The following is a 21855-nucleotide window of genomic DNA, read 5'->3' as shown; positions in this document are numbered from 1 at the left end:
ATGCTTCGCTCTGCCACACTTTAATTTTTCCTTTTCCTTGCAGAAGATCCACCCATTAGACATGTTTATACTCAGCCTGAACACACATACTTCTTGAGCAAAGCAGGATTGAGTCTGGCTCATAAAACTGCAATTAACTGTTTCAGTGTAGGTCACATAAATGTGCCTTTGCTCATTCTCTAAAATCCTTCAACACCTGAGGTCACGTTACCTCGACATCAGTGGAAGAAGTCATGGGGTGAAAGAATCGTGCGAAGGAGCCTTAGAAGACTCTTTTGGCAGGTGACAGCCATATTAAAACAACAAAGTTCAAAGATCCTATTAAATGACATAAATCTTCTTTTATTATTTTTTTCCTGCTGAAGAGAAGATCCTGTATAACTCATTTCTTCCTTTTTTAAATAAAGCTTTTTGGGACCAGCATAAAATTTAATCCATCAGTCACATCCAATTCAGTGTCAGCTAACCTGATTAAAAAACTAATGATACAATACAGCTGTAGATGCACAGTAACTAATGCAAATCAATTTATAGTGAATCTTAAACATACTATGATATAGGTAATAAACTTTATAATCACTTCATAAGAAGCAGATTTTATTACAGCTGCATGATGTTCAAATGTTTAAACTGTGCTTTTAGCATTGTGTTTTACAAAATTCAAAACACATCAGCAGTTTATGGCATTAAATGAAAAATGAACTTAAAGTGTAACGTTTATGCAATGTGCTCCACTTGTCAATTATGTTGATCACTTCTTGTGAATCATCAGGTGGTGTGTAAAGGTGTATCCTATACTAAAGGAAATAATAAAGGAACCACTGAAGCACCTCAATCTGATTATTTGGTCGCACCCATGAACTCACCTGACGCATTTCTGCTATGACTGGTTGACCCAGGCCAGTGAGTGGCACGTGCTGGATCACATAGGCACTCACAGGGCCCCCTGCAGGACTCCATCGGAACCTGAGAGAGTCAGACGTCTGGCCTGTGAACTGCAGGTTGGATGGACCAACAAACGCCTCTAAGAAGAGAGGAGACACGGTTAAAATCACATGTAGTTTTACAATAATTGTGACAGCCTAATTTCGTTTAATTCTAATGTTAAGCATACCATCGCTAGCATAATCGCCTCCTGCTTTCGAGCAAACTTGAGAGTTCACAAGAGGAAGCAGCGTGTTCAGCAGTTTGAAGTCCCCAACAAAGAAGGTAAAATCACTGCTGGGTTGGGACGAGATCTGAGCCAGTTCATTCTTGTCTGCACTCTTTACACCTTTTAAAAACAAAAAGTTGCCAAAGAAAACAAAGCACTTCACCTGAAGCTCTGGTATAATTCCAGATTATTCAGAATAACTGAGGAAATACTGCAGATAAAACACACACCAACTGCAAAAACATGAACTCCCTGACTGCGCAGCTTCTGTGCTGGCTCGTTCACATTGTCCTGCGACTTCCCGTCTGTGATCAGGATCATGATCTGAAAGTTAAAGAGGGTCCATAGATAAAATTAGCTAGAACTGCTACATTGAATAGATAATAATTTATCAATCATAATGGTATAGCTACTCCTTGGACCTTTGGAACATCCCGAACAGAGGCGGGGTTGAAGAAGTTATCAGAGGCAAACTTAAGGCCGGCACCAGTGCGTGTGTTTCCACCTTTATAGTTTATATTCTGGACAGCGTTGACAAGCTCAGTGCCATTCAGGTAGGCAGTCAAGGTGAACTCGACTCTGATGATGGATAAATGTGCATTAATATACAATTCTGCACCTGCTGTGTGTTATTTAGGGGTTTTTTTTTTTTTATTACTCTCAGTCACCTCGAGGTGTCACTGTACTGTACAACACCGAACCGAACCCCCGACTCGCCCACGGAGCTGGCGAATGGCTTTACAATTCCAGCCATAAAGCCCTTAACCTGCAGGAAGTTAGGTCGGCCAATACTGGAAGAGCCATCAACCAGGAAAACTATATCTGCAGCTTGTACATTATCACACCTGTCTGATGGACATAAAGGACAAGAATTATTAACAGAAACACAAAACATTATGTCTGGCAGGGTAGATGTGACAGTGAGGTAAAGTGTAGTTAATTCAAACAAAAGGCATTTTACCCTGAGCTTCAGCGTGTTTCACAGAGCACAGCAGCACAGTTAAAGTGAAAACCCAACTCCACATCTTCACAACCTGGGACACACAAAGGACAGGTAATATTATCATTAATATCATCTCTAAAAACAGTCTGAAAAAATTACAAACTTTATATAGATATTTTAATATCCTATCTATTAATAGTAAACATCAACACTGAAAATCCGGTTTCTGCTGACTGCCACTTTCTTGTTCAGCTGGATTTCATTAGTCATTTGTTCCATAGCATAATTTGTGGGTAGTTCAATCCAGTAATTTGTCTGCATTTTCTTAGCATTCTAGTCATTGTTCCTGCCTATACCTGTTCTGACCTACCTGACAGCCTTTATTTCATGTCAGCCTCATTACTTTGAACATGTTTTCCTGTAACACAAACACGTGAGGTCTCTTTTCTTATACCAGTCTGTCCTGCAGTCCAGGTTTTGCACTGCACCAAGAAGCTCTCACACCTGGTGAGAAAGTGTCCAAATACCTACCACCCCGTATTACCTCATGGGCTATTAATGTTATTCATCATCACTGAAGAGACCACTACATGAACACATTATGTGAACAAGCAGCCCTGAAAGAAAGCATTGTGCATGCACTTAGATATTAGTAACCTTGTATATATGACTGAGTGTTGTTTTAAAAGTCCTTGATATTATAGTGAATGATTACCTCAGAGAAAAACCCACAAAAAGCTGTAAATCTGAAAAAAGTAAATACTATATATAACTCAGTTAACTAATACCAACCCTTAAACAACAAGATTTACATGGTATATATTTTTATTTTTTTACTTGTCATATTCTTGCATGTCTCTCACTAGGTACGGACTCCAAAAAGCAACAGACTGATCTTGCATTCAGCAGTGCAGCAGTTTCAGCTAAAGATCAACAATACAGAGTGGCGTATTTCACATCGCCAGCTTTTCTTTATATGTTGGCAAGTGAGTTGACATGACTAAACAGCTTAGGTGGATTGTTTCACTATTGCCTGTCTCATGTTAGCTCCACTCCGCATGCAGTGTATGTGTATGGTGAGTAGGTGCACTCACAGTGAGAGCAGGCAAAGGAGAAACAAGCGTTACTTCAAATGACAGCAGCAGACAGTGAGCTGAGCCACCCTGGACAATTTGTAATTTTACTCATACAATAGCAATTCAGTAAATTTATATTCTTATATGTTTTAGTTTGTTGCACTTTATTTATTAAAATAGGAAAAGCAATGTTTAAGTCAAGCCTGATGTTGCTTTAACATAAAAGAGCATTAATTTAGCTGCTTAAAAGGTTCAACCTAAGATACAACATGTCAGGTGGAAATTATTAATATTTAATATATTTTATTATGTGACAATATTGCACAGGCTCCTTTAGTTATTGTTAAAGCGTTAAGCAGTTATTGTTGCAAATTTCTTTTAAATATTGTGATATCATTTTGAGGTTATATCACCCACCCCTACCAGAGGCTATCCATCTTTTACATACACTCTACGGACCTCTGTGCATGTTGATCCTAAAAGAATAAAATGCAACCACCCATCCATTTGCTTCCACTTATCCTTGCTAATGACGGAGCCTCTCCCAGCTGTCATGGGGTAGGAGGCAGGGCATACCCTGGACAGATCACCGACCAACGGCACATTCACACCCACAGTCAATTTAGAATCATGCATGCCTTTGAACTGTAAGATGAAGCGTGGGTAACCAGAGGATACCCACGCAGACACGGCGAAAACATGCACACTTCATGCAGGAAGGCCACAAACTAACTGGAGCGTTTGAACCCAGAACTTTCAAGCTCACAGCAAGAAAGTCTGCATTCATTCTGTGTCAAACAAGACTTCCTGTCTATGTTTCTAATTTACACAAGAGTTTGAATATTATTTTTTTTTAAACAACAGCCGTCCTTCTCATTCTCTTCCCTCCACACACACTTCACATAACATGCATATTCAGAGCATACATGCTTCTGTACATGTGATCATGCATCAAACACCTTTCATCTTTGCTCAAAGGATAGTGGTCAGAAAAGACTATTTTTTACATCGAGCATCAGATCCACTCTTAAACTTCACTAGTGTAACTCATGTTGGAGTTTGGCCATGAAGAAGCTTTAACGTAATTTTTCTCTATATTTCTCTTTGGCCACTGTATGTCTGGAGTGCAGATGTCAGATCCTTACAGACACTATGCACCATTCTGGAAAAAATCCAACAGATCCTTGATTCACTTGCAGACCGTCTTGCAGCATTACTATTCTCTAGAGTGTATCTCACTGTTACCATGTTTTGCTCATAAGAAATTTCCAATATGATTTTGGTGACAGCTTTTTTTAGGTGAAGAAATTCATTCTGGATGTGGAGTATTCATTTTCATGAAAACCTTTGATTCATCTTTGACGCAGTCAGGCACAGCATTAAAGTTACTGAAAATAGCTGACAGATGTTGAGCCAAAGACAGAAACATCAGATCTACTCTGTAGGGATAGGGTAGCTAAAGTAAACACACAATGTAATGAAGGAAACATGAACAAAAAAAAACATTTAAGTGGATCAAACCACTTACATATGTTGGTGGCAGGACAGCATCAGACTGAAGTGATTTTCTGAGCCTCTAAATGAATGTAAAGAACAGTAACATCGTCTGACATTTGGAGACTTTTATAGCTTGGCATTTTGTTGCAACACTGACCAAAACCAGACTGACTATCAACGAGCTTTGGTCAGAGCTAACCCACATGAAAGACACATGCTGCCAGACTTGATAAGACTCACAATAAACAGAAAACGTTTGCAGTACTTTAAGTATCAAAGTTACTTCTTATTTTAACCCTTATCATAAATAGAATGTGTTACCTTTTAAATTCATTAGGATACAACTATCTTCCAATAACTGGAATTTAAATTAGTCTTAGACTTGATCTGTCAGAAGCAAGCAGTAACCTCCTAAAATGAAAAATACTAAAGGCTACAGCTTCTTTACTAGCTCCAAAAGACACATAATCAACAGAGAGTGCTATTTTAAAAAGCCCCAAAAAACAGCATTGAAACCCATGTTTAAAAGGTTGGAACAATAGAGGTCTACGCATAATTATCCCCTTAGAAAGTGGCTTAAATTTATCGGTGTGGCTGCTTTGATTGATTGGTGGTTCATCCAAATATAGTCACTTCTGGCTGTGAAGACAATTAACATTAGAGGCAGCCAAAGCTTCATTAAAGTTGAAGCTTCAATTTTTGCTTTGCTTCCTTTCAGTTTTTACCATGTTGTTTGTTTAGGTAAGTTTATTTATTTATTTATTTGTTTGGTATGCAGGTTTTTCAAGCTCTGGAATTATTAATACATCTATGTCTGCCTTACTTAGAAAGTACTTTGGGTAAACTGCTGTTTTAAATGCACTGCATAATTAAAAGTGACTTGACCTGATGTGACTTCAACCTGGAGAGTCCACAACCAATGGGTGACACCACGGTGGCCACCTTTGGTCTGATGGTCACAAACTGCCATTTTGATTTATAACAGAATGTAAACTAGTCATATGATTGGTTAAACAACATACATGTATTCTTAGTAAACGCAGTTTAAGATCTTGTAGCCTCACCTGAGGTAAGATGTTATATTGAGCTAGCTGGTAAAATTCCACATTGAAAGAAAGCTTTTATTATCATCAGATCGCCACACCCAGTTTCACAGCAGAGGCTTGTCAGACGTCAAATAATCTAGTTACAGTTTATGTAAAGTCCAACAATGAGTGCATCAACTTTAAGGTTATTCTTTAACATCTATAACCTCATTTTGATTCAAATGTGCACTTTTCTAGGGACTTTTGGAGGAAAGTTTGCATTTCACGGTTCCTGATGTGCACACATGTTTAACTGTAGTAAATCTGAAACCACAAATCCCTTCTTAACACCTACTAACACCACCTCTAAAGCTCACTAGTAGCTTCTGCTGTAATTATCTACAGTAAATACATCAGGACTCATGCATTTCTACAATAACACTTGACTACTTTCACACATTCTGCACAGATCTGCTAAATACTGTTCAGTGAAATTATTTTAAAAATGAAAAGAGTCAAAAAATATTCAAGAATCTAAAGTTAGATAATAACCATTAAGACACACCACACTGAGTTTTTCTAATGTCCAAACACTGCTTGAGGCCAGAAGCTCATAATCACTGATAAATATTTGTTCCTTAAGCAAGAATTTATTTTTGTCCCAAACACACCACACATCACACACAGGAAGCTTAATATGTTCCAAATGTAACCCCTCTTTCCCGTTTCAAAAATCAAAGCATCTATTTTGAGGCTCTTACACCTACAAATTTAAATTATGTACCGTTAACTCCTACCTTTTATGTTATTTTTTTCACTGTAGGAAATCTATAGAAGTTCTGTTTACTGCTGGTTTTGTAAGCCAAGTTTTGAGACTATAGTCTATATTCCCAGCCTTTTCTGAAATACAGTGGCTAACTTACCACTTTGTAATGTGATTTAAGATATCACCAAACACTTATGACTAAAAGCTGCACTAAATGTTAAATGGACTACAAACAATGGATTTTTCTTCTTTTTGCTTTTCCCACGATACACTCACAAACCCTTTTCTGTTGTCAGGCACAAATCTGTTCATATAAAGTCCTGGTAGAAATACTTCCAAGTAATTACTGCCAATTTACAAGCCAGTTGTGGGGTGACCCATTTCTGAATGTTTTTTTGATTGATGTTTATCAATGTGTCTAGTCTGGCTTCCACACCTGGAATGTTTAAATTATGAACTGGCTTATGGGCATGACCACACCCACGACTAGCCACTTGGCAAATAAACCAATCAAGAGGGTTAAAGGGTCAAAAGCTCAGTAGCTGACTGCGTCTTCTTCTTTCTAAACACAAGTCCCCCAAGCCGTCAGACTCCTGAACACTCAGTGACAGGACTGACACACACACACACATACCTTCGTACTCCTCACTACCATGCACTTATCTGCATAATCTCATACACACACGCACACCTTCATACACCAAGTTACTTTTTGAACAATGCTCAGTCTTTTGCACATTTCTATTGCACTGTTGTGTCTTCACTGTCTCGTGTCTGTATGGCTCTGTTCTGTCTGGCATTGCAATGTCTTTGTTTAGTTTTTTTGCAATATTTGCACATTGTACTTTATGTAGTCCTGTGTTGATTGTCTGTTATATATCACATGTAGCACCATGGTCTAGTAACATTGTCTCGTTTCACTGCACATGGTTGGAATGACAAAGCCCCTTGACTTGACTTGAAGTCATTTTTAAAAAGAAAAAGTAATGTGTGCATAACAGCACTGAGAGAGGAAGAAAAAGATGTTTAAAGGTGTGGAAAGTGTTTAATATTCATCCTAAAGCTTCTGTTGGAAGTTTGTACAGGAGCTCGACTATGTTTTCTAAAGGCTATGCTTTTAGTAGAGATGCCATTCTCCCAGGGGGGCAGCGGGCCACAGGCCACTGTGCTGTGACAGAGTGCAGGATTGTGTAAGAGCCAGCATAACATCAGTCTAGGGGACAGAGAGTGACACAAGTGGACAAGGGGATAGAAGGATCAAACGGCGTGGAAATGTCACAGTAAGTTACTCAAAGTCTCAAGCAAAAATGCTCACATCAGTATCTTGTGTACTTTGTACCCAAAAGTTGATCTTGGCAACAAAGGACAAGCGCTGCTCCGAAGCCATTTGGGAATTAAAACAAAGAGGGAGGGCTAATGCAGACTTCTTTGACCCCTAAAGTCAAATATATCATATCCCACTTCCAACAATAATGGTTTCTTTAACCAAACAAACAAAAACCTTGTAACAGCAACATTTGGATATTATCCATGACCCCTTGTTGTAACAAGTTTCAAAATAAGCTCCAGTCTTATCCTCCAATTTAAGCATCTCACTAGCTTTGTATTACTAGTATCAAAAGCCAGACTGACTGCATCAGAGAAATGACAACATTCAATAAGGAGTTATCCATCTCATTCAAGAGCATTAATGGACTGAGACAAGTCAATTTCACAGGGCTTATGGTTGGTTTAATCCAACATAAACACAGAGAAAGAGAAACCTAAGCACGAGTAAAAATAGACCATTGTTCATAAAATTGTTTAAAGCATCGCTCCTAAAGCAACTTTCTTTTCCTAAAACCTGAATAGAAAATGCAGGACAATGCACAAATTAAGCACAGGCGGTAACCAGCAGCAGGCCTTACTTGGGATGACACACTTGGGATGAGTCCAGAGACATCCACTACCACAGTGGCACGCCAAAAAAGTTAACCAGGCATGGCTGCGGCAATGCAGCAAATTAAAAGGAGAGAGAGCGAGAAAGTGGCAGGGTGTATGTGAGGCTGTGAGGAAGACTAATCACTGCTTATAAATATTTTCAGGCATTTTTTTTTCCTTAATTCGGATACATCAGGGGATTTTTTTTTTCTTTGCTGTTGTCTGAGCCAAACCACAGCAAAGAAAAGGATGTCCTCAGAAGTAGTACAGACAGTTGAAACCAATCAAGATACAAAAGGCTGAGGAGGAAACGTAGGAGGGAGATTCTTTTGCAGCATCATGGTGTAATAATGGCCTCTCGCTAAAAAAAGTTCAGCTGAGGTCAAGATGTTATGAACGTCTAGTTCAACTAATGAAGGGATTTTGTGTCAGAGCAAAATGATTTTCTTTCATTCAAAAGGCAGTGGTGCTTACGATTTATTAAGACTCCTGTGCCTGATTCTCATTATCATACACAATACAGAAAAGCCAAGCATTTAAAAACACTTGTAAATATGAGAAGGGTGAAAATTAGGTGATGAATGTTCTGGATGTTCTTGTGCCAAGTGAAGCATTATTTTCTGACGGCAAAGCGAAGGGTTTAAAGGGGCGGTGTACTGGCTACAGTTTGGGTAATTCCCCAATTTGCACAGTTACCAGACTGCAAGGTGTGCAGAGTAAGTTAATGCAGTGCACACATGCATAGCATTCTTATATAGACTGTCATTTGTAGTCTTCAGTGTACAAATGCATGCAAACTGTGCACAAACTGCACCCAGGCGCAAGGGCTCCCACAGAACACAGTTTCCACTTATCTTACCTGGGGATCTCTTCTCCTTGCACCCGACTGCAGCCTGCCGCTCCCCACCTTTCCACCTGTAGCATATCCACCAGCCCTGGATCTCCGTGCAGTATTTTGACCGCACAGACGAGAATCACAATCCCGGCGTCCAAAGTCACAACTTCAAAAAGGTAAAAAGCAATCCAGTGGAGCTCAAATGCCCAGATCCTGTTGCTGCATCCCGGTGGAGGACCGTCAGATGTGAACGCTATTTCTGAATCCCGAGGCAGCGCTGTTCAGCGTGGGCTGAACTCAAGCAGGAGCAGAACAGTCCAGACTTGTTCGGATGCCTGAAGGGGAGTCCTGAGCTCTCCCTTTCTGCTGCCTTTTTTTTTAAACCTCATTCTCTTTGCCTGTCGTCCCTCCCTGCTGCTGACTGAAAAGCAGCCCATGCAACCGTTTACATGTGAACAGTAATCTCGTTACTTCTACCTGGAAAACTTCTGGTCACATGATTTTTATCCTGTTGTAGACTAACATGGAAAAAGTTATGTGCACCGGTGGTAATATCACAAAAAAGAAAAACAATATATGACTAGTAACGCCCCCTGATACGGGGGCAAACAGCAGGAGATCAGTTAGGCTTGGGGCTTAAGAGGTTAATGAAATATTTAGTTTAACTGAAAAATGTGTAACCAGTGATCTCAGACTTTACATTAAAACTCCTCAACAAAACAAAAACTGTAATAAAAACACAGCCTTTCTATGGCTATACCTTAACGTGGTGCTAATGATGCTCACTTGTAAGAAGGCTAGCTGCTAAACAGCTTTTTAAAAGGGCTGCTGCAACTTTATTTCGGGGGGTTTGTGCAGTTTGTTTATTATGAAAACAAAGTTAAAAGATTTTAAATGAGGCTTTGCTTAAAAGGAAATGCAGAAGAGTTTCCCAGAATGCTCCAAAAATAAACATGTAATTATGTCAGGACTAACTTGGATAGGCAAACCCTCATGAAATTTGCTTACAGACACATAGTAATATAACAAATTATGTATAGTACAGTAGAAACCATATGTTTATTTTATTATTCCTATGTGCTTATAAACCTTATTATAACCCTTTTATTCATTTTTAGGCTAGAAATGCTTATTTTACTACAAAACTAATTAAGATTTTAAATAATAAAAATACCTATAGGTCAGAGAAACCTGCGATATAATGACATTCCCACGATATAAATTTACAGATAAATCTTGTGACACAAGACAGCAAGTGCAACTAGCTTAACAACTGCCTTGTGTGAAAAAGCATAAACTGTCAACATCATGCAAATTAAGTACAAGTTTCTAAATTTGAGCAAAATATGATTTGCGGTTTGATACCTCACATTCTGAATGCAAGACTTTGGCTCAGTTTAGTCCGCTGCAGCTTGATGGACTTCAGTTTGGTCAGTTTAAGAAAGGGGGTAAACCCTCTGCTTTGACAGGATACTTCTTTGGTCATTTGCAAGCAATACAGCAAGGAAACAGTATGAGTTAGAACTGCAGAGTCTCTGCTCATCAGTATGCACTGGGATATTGGATCAACATTCCTACTTAACCTCAGTGCAGATGCAAATCACAGAAAAGTATTTTTAATTAGAAATGGAGAGGCAGGATTGCCTCATTATCATTTGAGGTTTTAAAAGCATGCTTATCCAGCCACTGTTTTCAGCAGCATTTGTGAACAGCTTATCATTTTTTTAAAGTGTTTTCATGTGTGGTTATAGATTATGTGTGACAGGCATAGCTTCTTTGGTAGCAACCGAAGATTTGGACTGCTTTTTTTTTTTTTCAAGAAACATATTCTCAGTTTTTGCTGTAATTGTAATTCACACTGTAGTTAACGCCATTTGAAACACTTTAAACTGGAAGCAAGAACCTACCAATTTAATCAAAGAAAAAGATTTATGGTAATGAAAGAGTATCCTTCATAATATATGTACTGTTGTTCGTAAAAATGAATGCTCTTCCGCAAGGAGCTGACAGAGACACTCCCTGGTTCTGTCACTTCTTGCCAAAAGTCATCACCCTACCAGCCACTCTGAGCCTCTGTAACTCACATCAACACCAAATTAGACTGCTCGGCATTCTTTGCAGGGCAGCTTCCTATTGTTAACTTTTACTAGCGTGCTAGTTATTGTTGCCTTAGCAACGACTGCACATCTGAGCTATACCTATTATATTCATAAGGGATTATTCTAACCGTATGCACTATTTACAGGTGAATTACACTCCTACTCTTAAATGGAAGTGCTGCAGTTTATATGTCATATGTTGTTGTGATTTCTATTTGTTTGTATGATATTTAAAGTGATTAAAGTCCCAGATTAGATTTTTAATGCTCTCTTCCTCTTCTGTTCAGAGGGTACATTTCCCACTGAATTAAACCTCAGAGGTTTCTTTTTTTTCCACTTTAGGCGAGAGCCAAAGGCAGAGTCTGGTGTAAACAATCAGGCAGGAAGGCAGGCAGAAATCTGTGCTAGGCAGATGTGTTGTGCAGCTCTGGATCTTTTGAACCAGCCAGCAAAACTGAAACCATAACCATGCTGCACTAATAAAAACACATTCCAGTGCAGAATGTATGTTCTCCTGACAATGCTTTTTTAACCTCTGCTGGTTGGGAACGATTGAGACAAGATGACTTGTGGTTTAAATTGCCTAAGTTTGTACTCTGCACATCACCTCCTGATTTAGTGTCATGTGTATCCTTCAATCATAACCATAACCAAGATACAACAGTAAACAGCCCATATGGCTTGAATTCAATTCCCAGACCTGCTGAATTCCTTTGGTCAGGGCGGAAGTGAGTAAGACAGTTACCCTGTCCCCAGCTTTTTGGATCATTCTTTCTTGTAGCCAGGAACTGTGGACAGTTATTATAGTAATTATTTCAAATATATGCATTCACTTCAGCTGCAAGAATTTAATTGTGTGAATGTGGCACTGGGTTCTGCTGGAAAACATCTTATTTGTTCAGTAAAACCTAAAAATAGTTTAAGAAAAGAGAGAGTGAATCATATCTTAAGAGAAACATGCGTCTACTCGGTTCTATTTTCATAGATGTACGGCCAGGAGAACGTGTCAGCGGAGGGATGTCATGAGAGCTCCGGCATGCACGCAGTGAGTTCAGGAGTTCTCATGGCAGTGTTCAGCCTGGAGACAGAATAGGACATAATGAACCCCATATGATTAAAACAAGATCAAGGAGGCAGGGATTACAGCTTGTAATATTTTAAAAATGAGCTTCTTCAAGCAACTTGCTATCAGCAAGTGTGAACATGGTTTGTGGAGGACTGAGTTGGCACTGGGTACTTTAAAAAAGGTTCATCATCTCGGTATCTGTCATATTCGGAGTCAGTTACTCCATACTAGCCTTGATAATCTGTGGTGCAACTATTTTCTTTACAATTTCTCAACTAAACATTTTTATTTATTTTTTTTGTTGTTTTAAAGATTAAGAGAGGTGCGCACAGGGTGGTGACGTGTGATGTCTGTTTTCTTTGTGATTGACACCAATCTCCCCATTTCCTGTTCTCCCTTTACTCCTTCATGTTTCTCCACACGTTGAGATTTCTACCTGGGTTAGACATTAAAGAAGAGTGCAACGTTTCTTCATGTAAGCACTCATTTTTTCTCTCACCATAAGATTTGAGCCTTCCTTTGGTTTTTGTTTGTTGCAGACAGGTCTTAAAGCAGACTGGTGAGTGACAAAGAAATGCACCATCTGTGTTTGTTTACCAGACTCAACCAGGCAAAGACGATAGACTGGCCCTCTGAACGGCTTTGGAAAATGTAAAGGAGGGCAGAAATTTTGGAATTTTGATGCATTTTCATTAGGTTTAGAGCGTTCCCTCATCATAAAGCTAGCCTTCTTACAACACCAGAGTCAATAAGTAATAGATAAATAGTTAAATGAAAGAAAAGTTCCTGTTTTCTTCACTGTCTATCAAATGTCTATCAAAAAAAAGTAAAATAAATAATTAAATAGAAAAGTTTCTGTTAATTAACAAAGCAATCTGACCCTAACACTAACCCTAACCTGCACTCAGTATCTTTATATCAAGATATCAAAGAGATTAAACATGTAGTTAAGCTTCTTTACACTGACAGAAAGGGGAATTTCACTGCTGTGGCCCACTTAGGATCAAAGTGGGCTGGATGTGACCCACAGTGTAAAATGAGTTTGACATCCCTGCTTTAAAGTTATCTATACAAACTGCTTTTTCTTCTGTTTGTCTGTACTACAGGACACAACAGAGGAATGTTTAGTTAAGAATTCACAAACTACTCACCTTGTTTTGGAAAGGAAGGAGGCCGATGAACAGCCAGGCTTCCTCTTAATTCCTTAATCGCCTGCAGCTTTCTTCTTAAATACCACCCGTCCAGGTGACAAATAGCACAGTGAAATGCTCTCGTAACTAGATTACAGAAGAACGAGAGGTGAGAACAGAACATAAAGCATAAAGTGTTCTGACGGGTAAAGTATAATTAAAAAGGGAAATTGTCAGATTGGTACATAGTTGTGTCCAGTGTTTGGTGGGGGTGGTTAGCAGCTTAAAGTCAAGATTTAGGTTTGTAGGAAGGTTAGGAGGCTAGGTGATTTTCCTTTTTTCTTTTTTGAAGTTTGAAAGGTTGACACGATCGTGGTGCATGAAGCAAAGCTATGATGACTTGAACAATGACATTTCCCCAAAAGTCAGCTGATAACAAGTCACAGTAAAGTGCTACATAAAAGCTACTCGAGTTCCTGCTTATACTTGTGAAAAAAAGACGTCTGTAGACATTCTTGAATAGAAGCAGTAGCACAGTTGAGCTTTGGATAAGGAAAAATATCATAATTACACTGACAATTCCACCTCCAACCTTGTAGTGTCCAGAATAAAATCTTAACTTTTACTCATTATTACTTATTTTTTGAAAATAACATGCATTTAAATTACAGTGTCCATATTTTACAGTACAATTCTGACCAGATGAACACCTTTTTGATCATCTAAGAGCATTTCATTTGCTCTTAGATGTGTCACTGTTGCCTCAAAACAAATGCTGTGTGTTAGGAAACATGCCATCGCTGCAGAATACTCTGACTGCTTTGAGCGGCTTCACTTCTTCAGGTCTCTGCTTGGGATGAGTTCCCACTGGCTTGCAGACAGAAGGCAGCAGTTGATGTTAATACCGGGTTTTTTATTAACACTGTGGTAACATGTCTGAACAAACGGATGTAAACAATAGCAGTGTCTTTGATGATTCACCAGTCTGGCCTGGATTTTGATTTCCTCTGTAATAGCACCGATGGGCATCGTCATTCTTGGCTGAAAGATCCAACATGTTTTAAAAGATTTAGAGGCCAAACCTCAGGATTAAACGACTGTCACGTCTTATTAAAATTAAAAAAAAAAAACATAAACATAATTGAAAAACGAGCAATTATGTGTCTCTTTAATCTTTGTACCAGTCTCTAAGGTATAGAGACAGCTGCTTTTTGTTTTGGAGAAGCTCATCCCAGCATAATTTAATTATAAATCAGAATTTGCGTGTGGTCCCCTTTAAGAGTTTTAAAACACCACTTTACCTTTCCAGCTGTCCCATTACTCTATAACAACAGGGTTCGTGGGGCTTAAACAGAGAGCGTAGACTTCCAAATATCACTGTGATTCACTTTCAGGTCTCCACTGCTCTTCCTGTGAGCGTTCTGTCTGCGTAGGTGCATATTAGCCCCTCTTGTAGAATTTCTCATGTCTTTTAGGTGAAATATACTGTTCATCACAAGGATTTTTGACCTTTGACTTGAGCAGCAGTTCGCTGGGTCCAACATTAAAGGCTCCTTTGATAAAGCAGTTATTTGAATTGTCTGGAAATACACGCTTGGCAACGGTGGGAATGAAGAACTCACTTATAACAGGAAGAGACCTATAGCTGAACCAGGATCAGGGAGGGCCTGCAATCAGCTTTGACCAGATTTGGGATAGGTTGGTAAAAAGAAGCGCAAAACACCCAGTATGGGAGAAAATCTTCAGTATTAAAGATATAAGAAGAAAAACAGAGATGTACAATACAGGTTTCAAAAGAAAAACTAACAGAGCAAAACAAACTAGAAAACTGGAAAAAAGGACACAAATTAAAGTGGGAAATAAGTACAACTAAAACCATGGGATATAACATGAGGTCCACTAGCCTGGCTCTATTGTATTGTATAAATAATTACGAAAAAATGTTCTTTTAGTGCATTTTGCCTGGGAACTGCTGCGATATAACATTGAGGAGCAGTGGAGGATGATGTTTTGTGCATACACTGCCTATTGTCACTGTGAAACCTGTGTCCTTTTTAAGTAAATGGGACTTCCACATTTTACAAATTTATTTGGAGCATATGAAGAAATTTAACTTTAAATTTTAACCTTAGCGAGAAGCAACAAACAAAATCAGATGGTGTTAGTCATGGGTTGGAAATACTGAGGTTTAGTTTAAAGGGTGGGTAATGGTTTAAGTGTTCTTAGCTTGATTTCCAGACAGACAGCTGACTAAGACTCTTCTCACGCGGTATTGACTCAAACAAGCATTTTTGTGTGGTCTAACAAACAAATCTGGCTCGTTTTAATGTACACGGATAAACACAGCAACACTCAGCCAGTGTTTCAGGATACTTTTTTTTTATTTACAAAATACATCTGCTATTTTCACATAGCGATTCAATGAGTCATGTGCAGTTTGCAAGGATTTAAAGCTTTACTGGGGTTGCATGTGCACTAGGAATAAAATGTGGAGCTGAGATTCTAGTTTCATGCTAACAGAAAGTAGTGGCTTCTGTATGCACATGATTTGGGGGTATCAGACATTATCTGGAGACCACTTGTTTGATCTTAAAACCCTCCAGATTAAACTGCGCAACACTTAAAATATATTTGTACTTTTTTATATCATCGCGATCATTGCAAATTCATAGGAGCGAATAAGGACAGTATGACAGTACAACAGCAGGATCCAAGAGGATGGGACATGTTCAGTCTGGTGCAGGGCTGCTTTTAATAGAGCGGTATGTATTGCACCACCACTAGAGGGAGCCACAGGACAATGACTTCTAATCTCAAGACATACGACTGTAGTTAAAGAGGTGGAAATATTTTAATGTATGTCATTACAAGAGTCAAATAAACTAAACTCACATGACAGGAAGTGAAAATTTCTAAACCATATGTAATATATTAGTGTTCTGCAATAACTGGTCATAAAATTATGTTTTGGCAAAAGCTGTGGATATTGGTTTGTTTTAGACAGCTGTGGCTTCCTCATTGGTATCCTTCTAATGGAAACCAAACTCAATGCCATGCGATTTCTTTTCATCCATCCATCTTCTTAAAACTAATCATTTGAAAAGGCTGTAGCTATACCAGCTGTTATAAAGCAAGAAGCGAGGTACCTTGGACAGGTTGCCAGTCCATCATAGGGCTAATTGTATATGCAAGAAGCAGAGTAGGCAAGTAGTGAAGGTGGACGAGTTTAAATACCCGGAGTCAACCATCAAAGGCAAAAGACAGGTACAAAAAAAGGTTAAAAAAAAGAGAGTGCAGGCAGGATGGAGGACTTGGAAACCAGTCCCAGTAGTGAGACATGCTGTGGTGTATGATTTGGAGATGGTAGCACTAAGAAGAAGACAGCGGGCCGGGTTGGAGGTGATTTCCATTGGCAGTGACAAGAATGGACAAGAAATGACTACGTCTGAGGGACAGTTTAGGCTGAGTGGTATAGAGACTACGGTTAGAGAGGCATGGTTTGGACATGTGCAGAGGAGCAATAGTAAACAAATTGTACAAAGAGAGTTGAATGTGGAGCTGCCAGGCAAGAGGAAAAGAGGAAAACCTCAGAAAAGGTTCATGGATGTAGTGAAGATGGACTTGCAGATGGTTGGTGTGACAGAGGACGGCGCTAGGGATCAGGTGAGATGGGAGCAGATGATCGGCTGTGGCGACCCCCTAAAGAAGCAGGAGAATGTAGAAGAAGAAGACCAATGAATGTAGTCAAGCTTCTCAAATGTTCTAGGTTGATTGATTGCCCACTTCTAGGGAGGATAGAGATGAACACCTGAACTCTCCGAGATTATTGTTTAACTTTTTAAATCAGCAGTTTCTTAATATTTCTTTCTTAAAACCATATGTTCAAGCAGTGCCAGATGCTTCTTGTGAGTAATGTCAAAATTCTTTCTTTTAATGACCTGAGGTAGCTCATTTGTCTCCATCTAGCTTTAGTGAAATTTGTTGCCTCTTATAGTCGCTCGAATATATTCAAAGTCAGCACAGGGAAAGGTTCTCCTTCAGGGCTTGTTGGCAAAAAGCATTTATGAAGTGTATTTCCCTGTAAATATGATATGAAAACAAGTCAAACATGATACAATATAAGAATCATACTTCCACACCGATAAGTAGTCCCTGAGTTCCTGGATGAAAGTCTTTTCATCGTGACATGAATTGTGTTTATATTGTATTGGTGTGGGAACGAAATTGGTACAATTAAACCCAGAATTACATTCTTTCTGTGAAGATGAGACAAAAATGCAGAGTTCTTTAAAAGACTACACAAACCATCTTTAAGAACATGCCATGAAGGTAGGTGGTCACTAGAGAGCAGCAGAGATTCAGCACAAGACTGAGTCTTTGGGATTAACTCATAATTTTGGTACCATAGTCTTGTGTTGATTACATTTCAGTTTTGCTACCAATCAAGAGTGGTTACATATTTCAGATGAAGTAAACACAAGTGTAGAGTGAGTCGCTGAGCATACAGGTTAAAAGTAACTCTGTAAATGTCAAGGCTCAGTTTACTCACAGAGGATTTAGCTGAAAGTCGAGCTTTTGTTCTAGTACAGAGGAGCGGTAATACTCAGTCCCTGTGACCTTTTGTTTAAACCAACAGACAAATGTCCGATCAGCTGAGGATGAGTTACTGTTTTCTCATGGCCATGCCTTTTGGTGACCTTTTGATGTTTGCCACAGAATTTCAAATCGTCAAAATTAAACCACCTTAACAAATTTGAATATAGTCACATGTGACTGACATATCTCTCGGTTGATCCTTCCACCCATATTTCTTTATTTCCTTTCATCTTCATGTTCTTCATGTTCAGACCTGTCAGTTTTGTGACACTACAAAAAGTGGAGCAATAATAGAGCAAGGCGTGGAGAGTTCAGATCCCTGCCCATCCTAATGTTTTTGAGAGATTTAGTCTGGGTCTTAATGACTTATTGCTGCATCATTATCCTGCATGTTTGCAGTATTTAGACATACACAGCTGGTAACTAAGCCACTGCTGTGCTTTTATCAGTCATAAATGTTGTGAAAGCAGAGGAATAGATAACCCCCCTTTTTCATACACAGAACACACACCCATTAAGAAGAGTTTCTTTCATTTGTGCTAAATGAGTTTTGTAGTAAATAGCACACAATGATGCTTGAGGAAGAAAAGAAAAAAGGCTTTCTGAGAGTCCTCATAAAGGGTGAGAGGTCCTTTCTTTTCTCAAAGCCCTACTGAATAGACTGCTGCCTGCTCTCTCTCTCTTTGGACATAATGAAATACAGTAGACTTCCCCTGTAGCCCTTTCAGCCCTGTTGGACACACACACACACACACACACACACACACACACACACACACACACACACACACACACACACACACACACACACACTTTGCCATCATTTCAGAAACCATTACACTGACTTTCTAACATGAATCTCAACCGCTACTTGCCTAACTGTACCCATGATTCTAATCTTAAAATGTTTTACGATTTTATGTTATGTTTTTTGTTTGGACCCCATAAGGAAGACATGTCCCCAAAAGGAGAAATAGTAAATAGTCTAGGAAATACTGAAGGAAATACATGGATCATACACACAAGTGTGCACACGATGTGCAGTCGACATTTCCAACAATGGAAATTTTAATCACACCAGAAAAACTATGAGTGGACAAATGTGTATTAAATAAAGCTGAGTGATAGTGGCACAGTGTGTATAATGCTTTGAGGCTTCGATACCTGCTCAAGTTGAAGACTTTTGTTATTTACACGTGATGAGGAGTCTGAAAGTTGAATCCTTGTACTAGTGATGTATGTTATAGTTCATAAAACAAATTTTTTTTAAGCAAGTACTGACAAGCATCATTTGTATGCCACTCAAAAATGCAGGTTTCAAACTCAGATGAATTCAAACACCCTCTTCATCAGTGCCACTTTTCATGTGACAAAGGGATTCATCTGAATAGATTTAAAAACAGAAATGCTTTTGATTGATTAGATGTTGGTATGTGTCTAAATGCATCAGCAAATTATCGAAGCCGACTTCTTCAATTGTTTTCTTTTGATTTCCAGTTTTAAAATGTGGTCTTTAACTGGTTTTCAGGCTCTCTGAATTAAAGGATGTGGTGTCCGGTTTTTGAGAAGATTTTTAGGAGGTGTATCAGCCTTTCACCGCTGGCAGTTTACTGGTAAGTGGCAACTAATAACTAATATTGTTAGTGTAGTTTTCATTTGTTTATTTACCAAGTACCAATTTCTATTTTTTCCCAATTTATTTAAGACATAAAAAAACTGATCTGTTCTTGGCTCTTTGTCTGTATCCTATGATATAATGAATTATAATACATTGAATCGTGTTATTTTTCATAATGCTGTAAACAATGGGAGAGAAATGCAAAAAAATGCTTTTGTGCTCAAATACTTGAAAAAATATATGACTATAAAGATTTCTATAAAGAAACACCTATCGTGCTTCTGATATTTTACAGTGCAGATGAAGAGAATAAGGCTGGGTTTGCTGTATATTTGTAGCCCTGGTGTGCTGACATGTGATGACAGAAGGCTGGCAGCCTCCTCCATCTGGCCTCGCTCTTGGAAGCAGTCTGGTTCACCTATCTGTGTGTGTCTGAAACCCTGGCTCTTGGCTGACTGCCCTACACCATAAATTACTGTGTTCATGATCGTATGCTTCCAGTGTGTTTGTGTTGCAACAGTTGTGTCCGTGCCCATTCATATGTTTGTTTGTGTTTCTGGCTTAAAATTTATCTTCAGTATTGCTGAGAAATTTCCCAACTATAATAAGTCACGGGGTTGTGGATGCGCATGCACAGATCATCCTCACCACAAACTTATATATTCAAAGAGAATTCCAGGAAGAGTCATTTAATGCGTCACAGTTTCAGTGTGTGTGTCTGTGCTTGTTTGAGGTGAATTAACAACTCCAGTCATGTTCACACCATCCCCACCTCTTTCTCTCTGGTTTCTTTATCCTCTTTTTTTACCTCCTGCCTGTCCTTCCATCTGCTCAGGGTCCTTGTTTGTGTTGGTTGTGTGTTTAAGGCTATTCTTACTGGGCAAACATGCTCCATTTTCTTGAGTGAGGTTTTGTCACTTTGTCAGAGCTCCTCACATTCACCCTCACACACATTCAAGCACATGTCCAAACAAAAACTTCAAACAATTCAACATTCAATTTGCTCAGCTAAGTTAGGCAACTGTATTCAGCATTTTTAAAACTAACAGTAACTTAAAACACCTACTTCTTTGAAAAATGGGTGACTTGTAGTGACAAATCAGTACGTGACTGTGCAGTTTCCCTCAGCTCTAAGGGTTTTTAGCTTTTTTCAGCTAGCTGATTTAGCTTCTACTCTCATTACTGCCATTCCCAATATCAAAAAAACAGACAGATGAAGTTAGTGACCAATTGGTGAACGTGGTGCTGTATTTAGTCAAGTCATTAACACATATAAGTCCATTACTATTCAAAAGTCTTGAACCACCCACTACACTGGAAAACTGGGAAAAAGGTTTAGCAATTCATTAAAACATTCAAACCAAATCGGAAATACAATACATAAGGCAAAAATGAGCACCTTTACTCTTCAAAACAGCCTGAACTCTCTTAGGTAAGCTTCCTTGTAATTTCTTTAAGTAGTCTTCAGGAATAGTTCTCCAAGCTTCTTGAAGGACATTCAAAGCTCTTCTTTGGATATTTGCAAACTTTTGTTCGGTTCTCAGTCAAGATGATCCCACACTTCAATAATGTTAGTGCCCGGGCTCTGGGGAGGCCAATCCATGACTGAAAGTGCCCCATTGTTTGTCTTTCTATACAGGTATGCTTTTACTGCACTGGCAGTGTGTTTGCTTTGTCAATTAGATTATTGCATGGTGGATCAAAATCTAATGTTAATTTCCTGCATTCATAATTTCATCAATTTTGACAAGATCTCCAACACCACTGGCTGAAATGCAGCCCAAACCATGACAGAGCCTCCACTGTGTATTGCAGATTGCTATAGCCACTTACTCTTTTGCCTGTCTTCTGACCTCATAGTAATGACGATTTGAACAAACCCTTTCAAATTAGGATTCATCACTCCATCTCTGATTTTCAGACCAGTTGTTTAGTAATGTGGCATACCTAATCATTTTTCTCCTTTTTTGCCTGCTTTATGACTGATTTCTTGATATCCACCCTTCCACTGAGATCACTGGAGACTTGGGGATGCTCTTCCTACCTGCTTTATCTCTGCCATCGCCACATGGTGTCTAAACACTACGGGCCCTGACTTACTTACTATCATTAGTGGAACCTGCTCTGCTAT

At 38.9% G+C, this 21855-nt stretch overlaps 1 protein-coding gene and 1 long non-coding RNA gene across 5 annotated transcripts in view; one reads left to right on the top strand and one right to left on the bottom strand.

The window, feature by feature from the left end:
- col7a1 (collagen, type VII, alpha 1) overlaps positions 1-13578 on the bottom strand; it is a 65685-nt gene extending 52107 nt beyond the window's left edge. For 2 of the 4 annotated variants that reach the window (XM_019358911.2, XM_013269239.3), the window contains exons 1-7: positions 9240-9784; positions 2115-2187; positions 1822-2002; positions 1576-1732; positions 1384-1477; positions 1115-1273; positions 867-1024 (exon numbers count right to left, since the gene is read on the bottom strand). In XM_019358911.2, the coding sequence (XP_019214456.1) occupies positions 867-1024; positions 1115-1273; positions 1384-1477; positions 1576-1732; positions 1822-2002; positions 2115-2178 (813 nt within the window). In that variant the 5' untranslated portion in view covers positions 2179-2187; positions 9240-9784. Of the gene's footprint in view, positions 1-866; positions 1025-1114; positions 1274-1383; positions 1478-1575; positions 1733-1821; positions 2003-2114; positions 2188-9239; positions 9787-13531 lie in introns of those variants that run through there. The other 2 variants (XM_025907309.1, XM_025907310.1) reach the window with 2 other exon arrangements.
- Positions 9277-20203, top strand: LOC106097948 (uncharacterized). The gene is made up of 3 exons (XR_001224017.3): positions 9277-9391; positions 19635-19719; positions 20020-20203. It is a non-coding gene; the product is annotated as an uncharacterized LOC106097948 (long non-coding RNA).
- Positions 20204-21855: the final 1652 nt, after the last annotated feature.

This window comes from Oreochromis niloticus, linkage group LG5 (assembly GCF_001858045.2).
Source record: "Oreochromis niloticus isolate F11D_XX linkage group LG5, O_niloticus_UMD_NMBU, whole genome shotgun sequence".
Classification (NCBI taxonomy): Eukaryota; Metazoa; Chordata; class Actinopteri; order Cichliformes; family Cichlidae; genus Oreochromis; species Oreochromis niloticus.
Note: the sequence above shows the minus strand (reverse complement) of the source record. Positions and strands in the feature narration are given on the sequence as shown.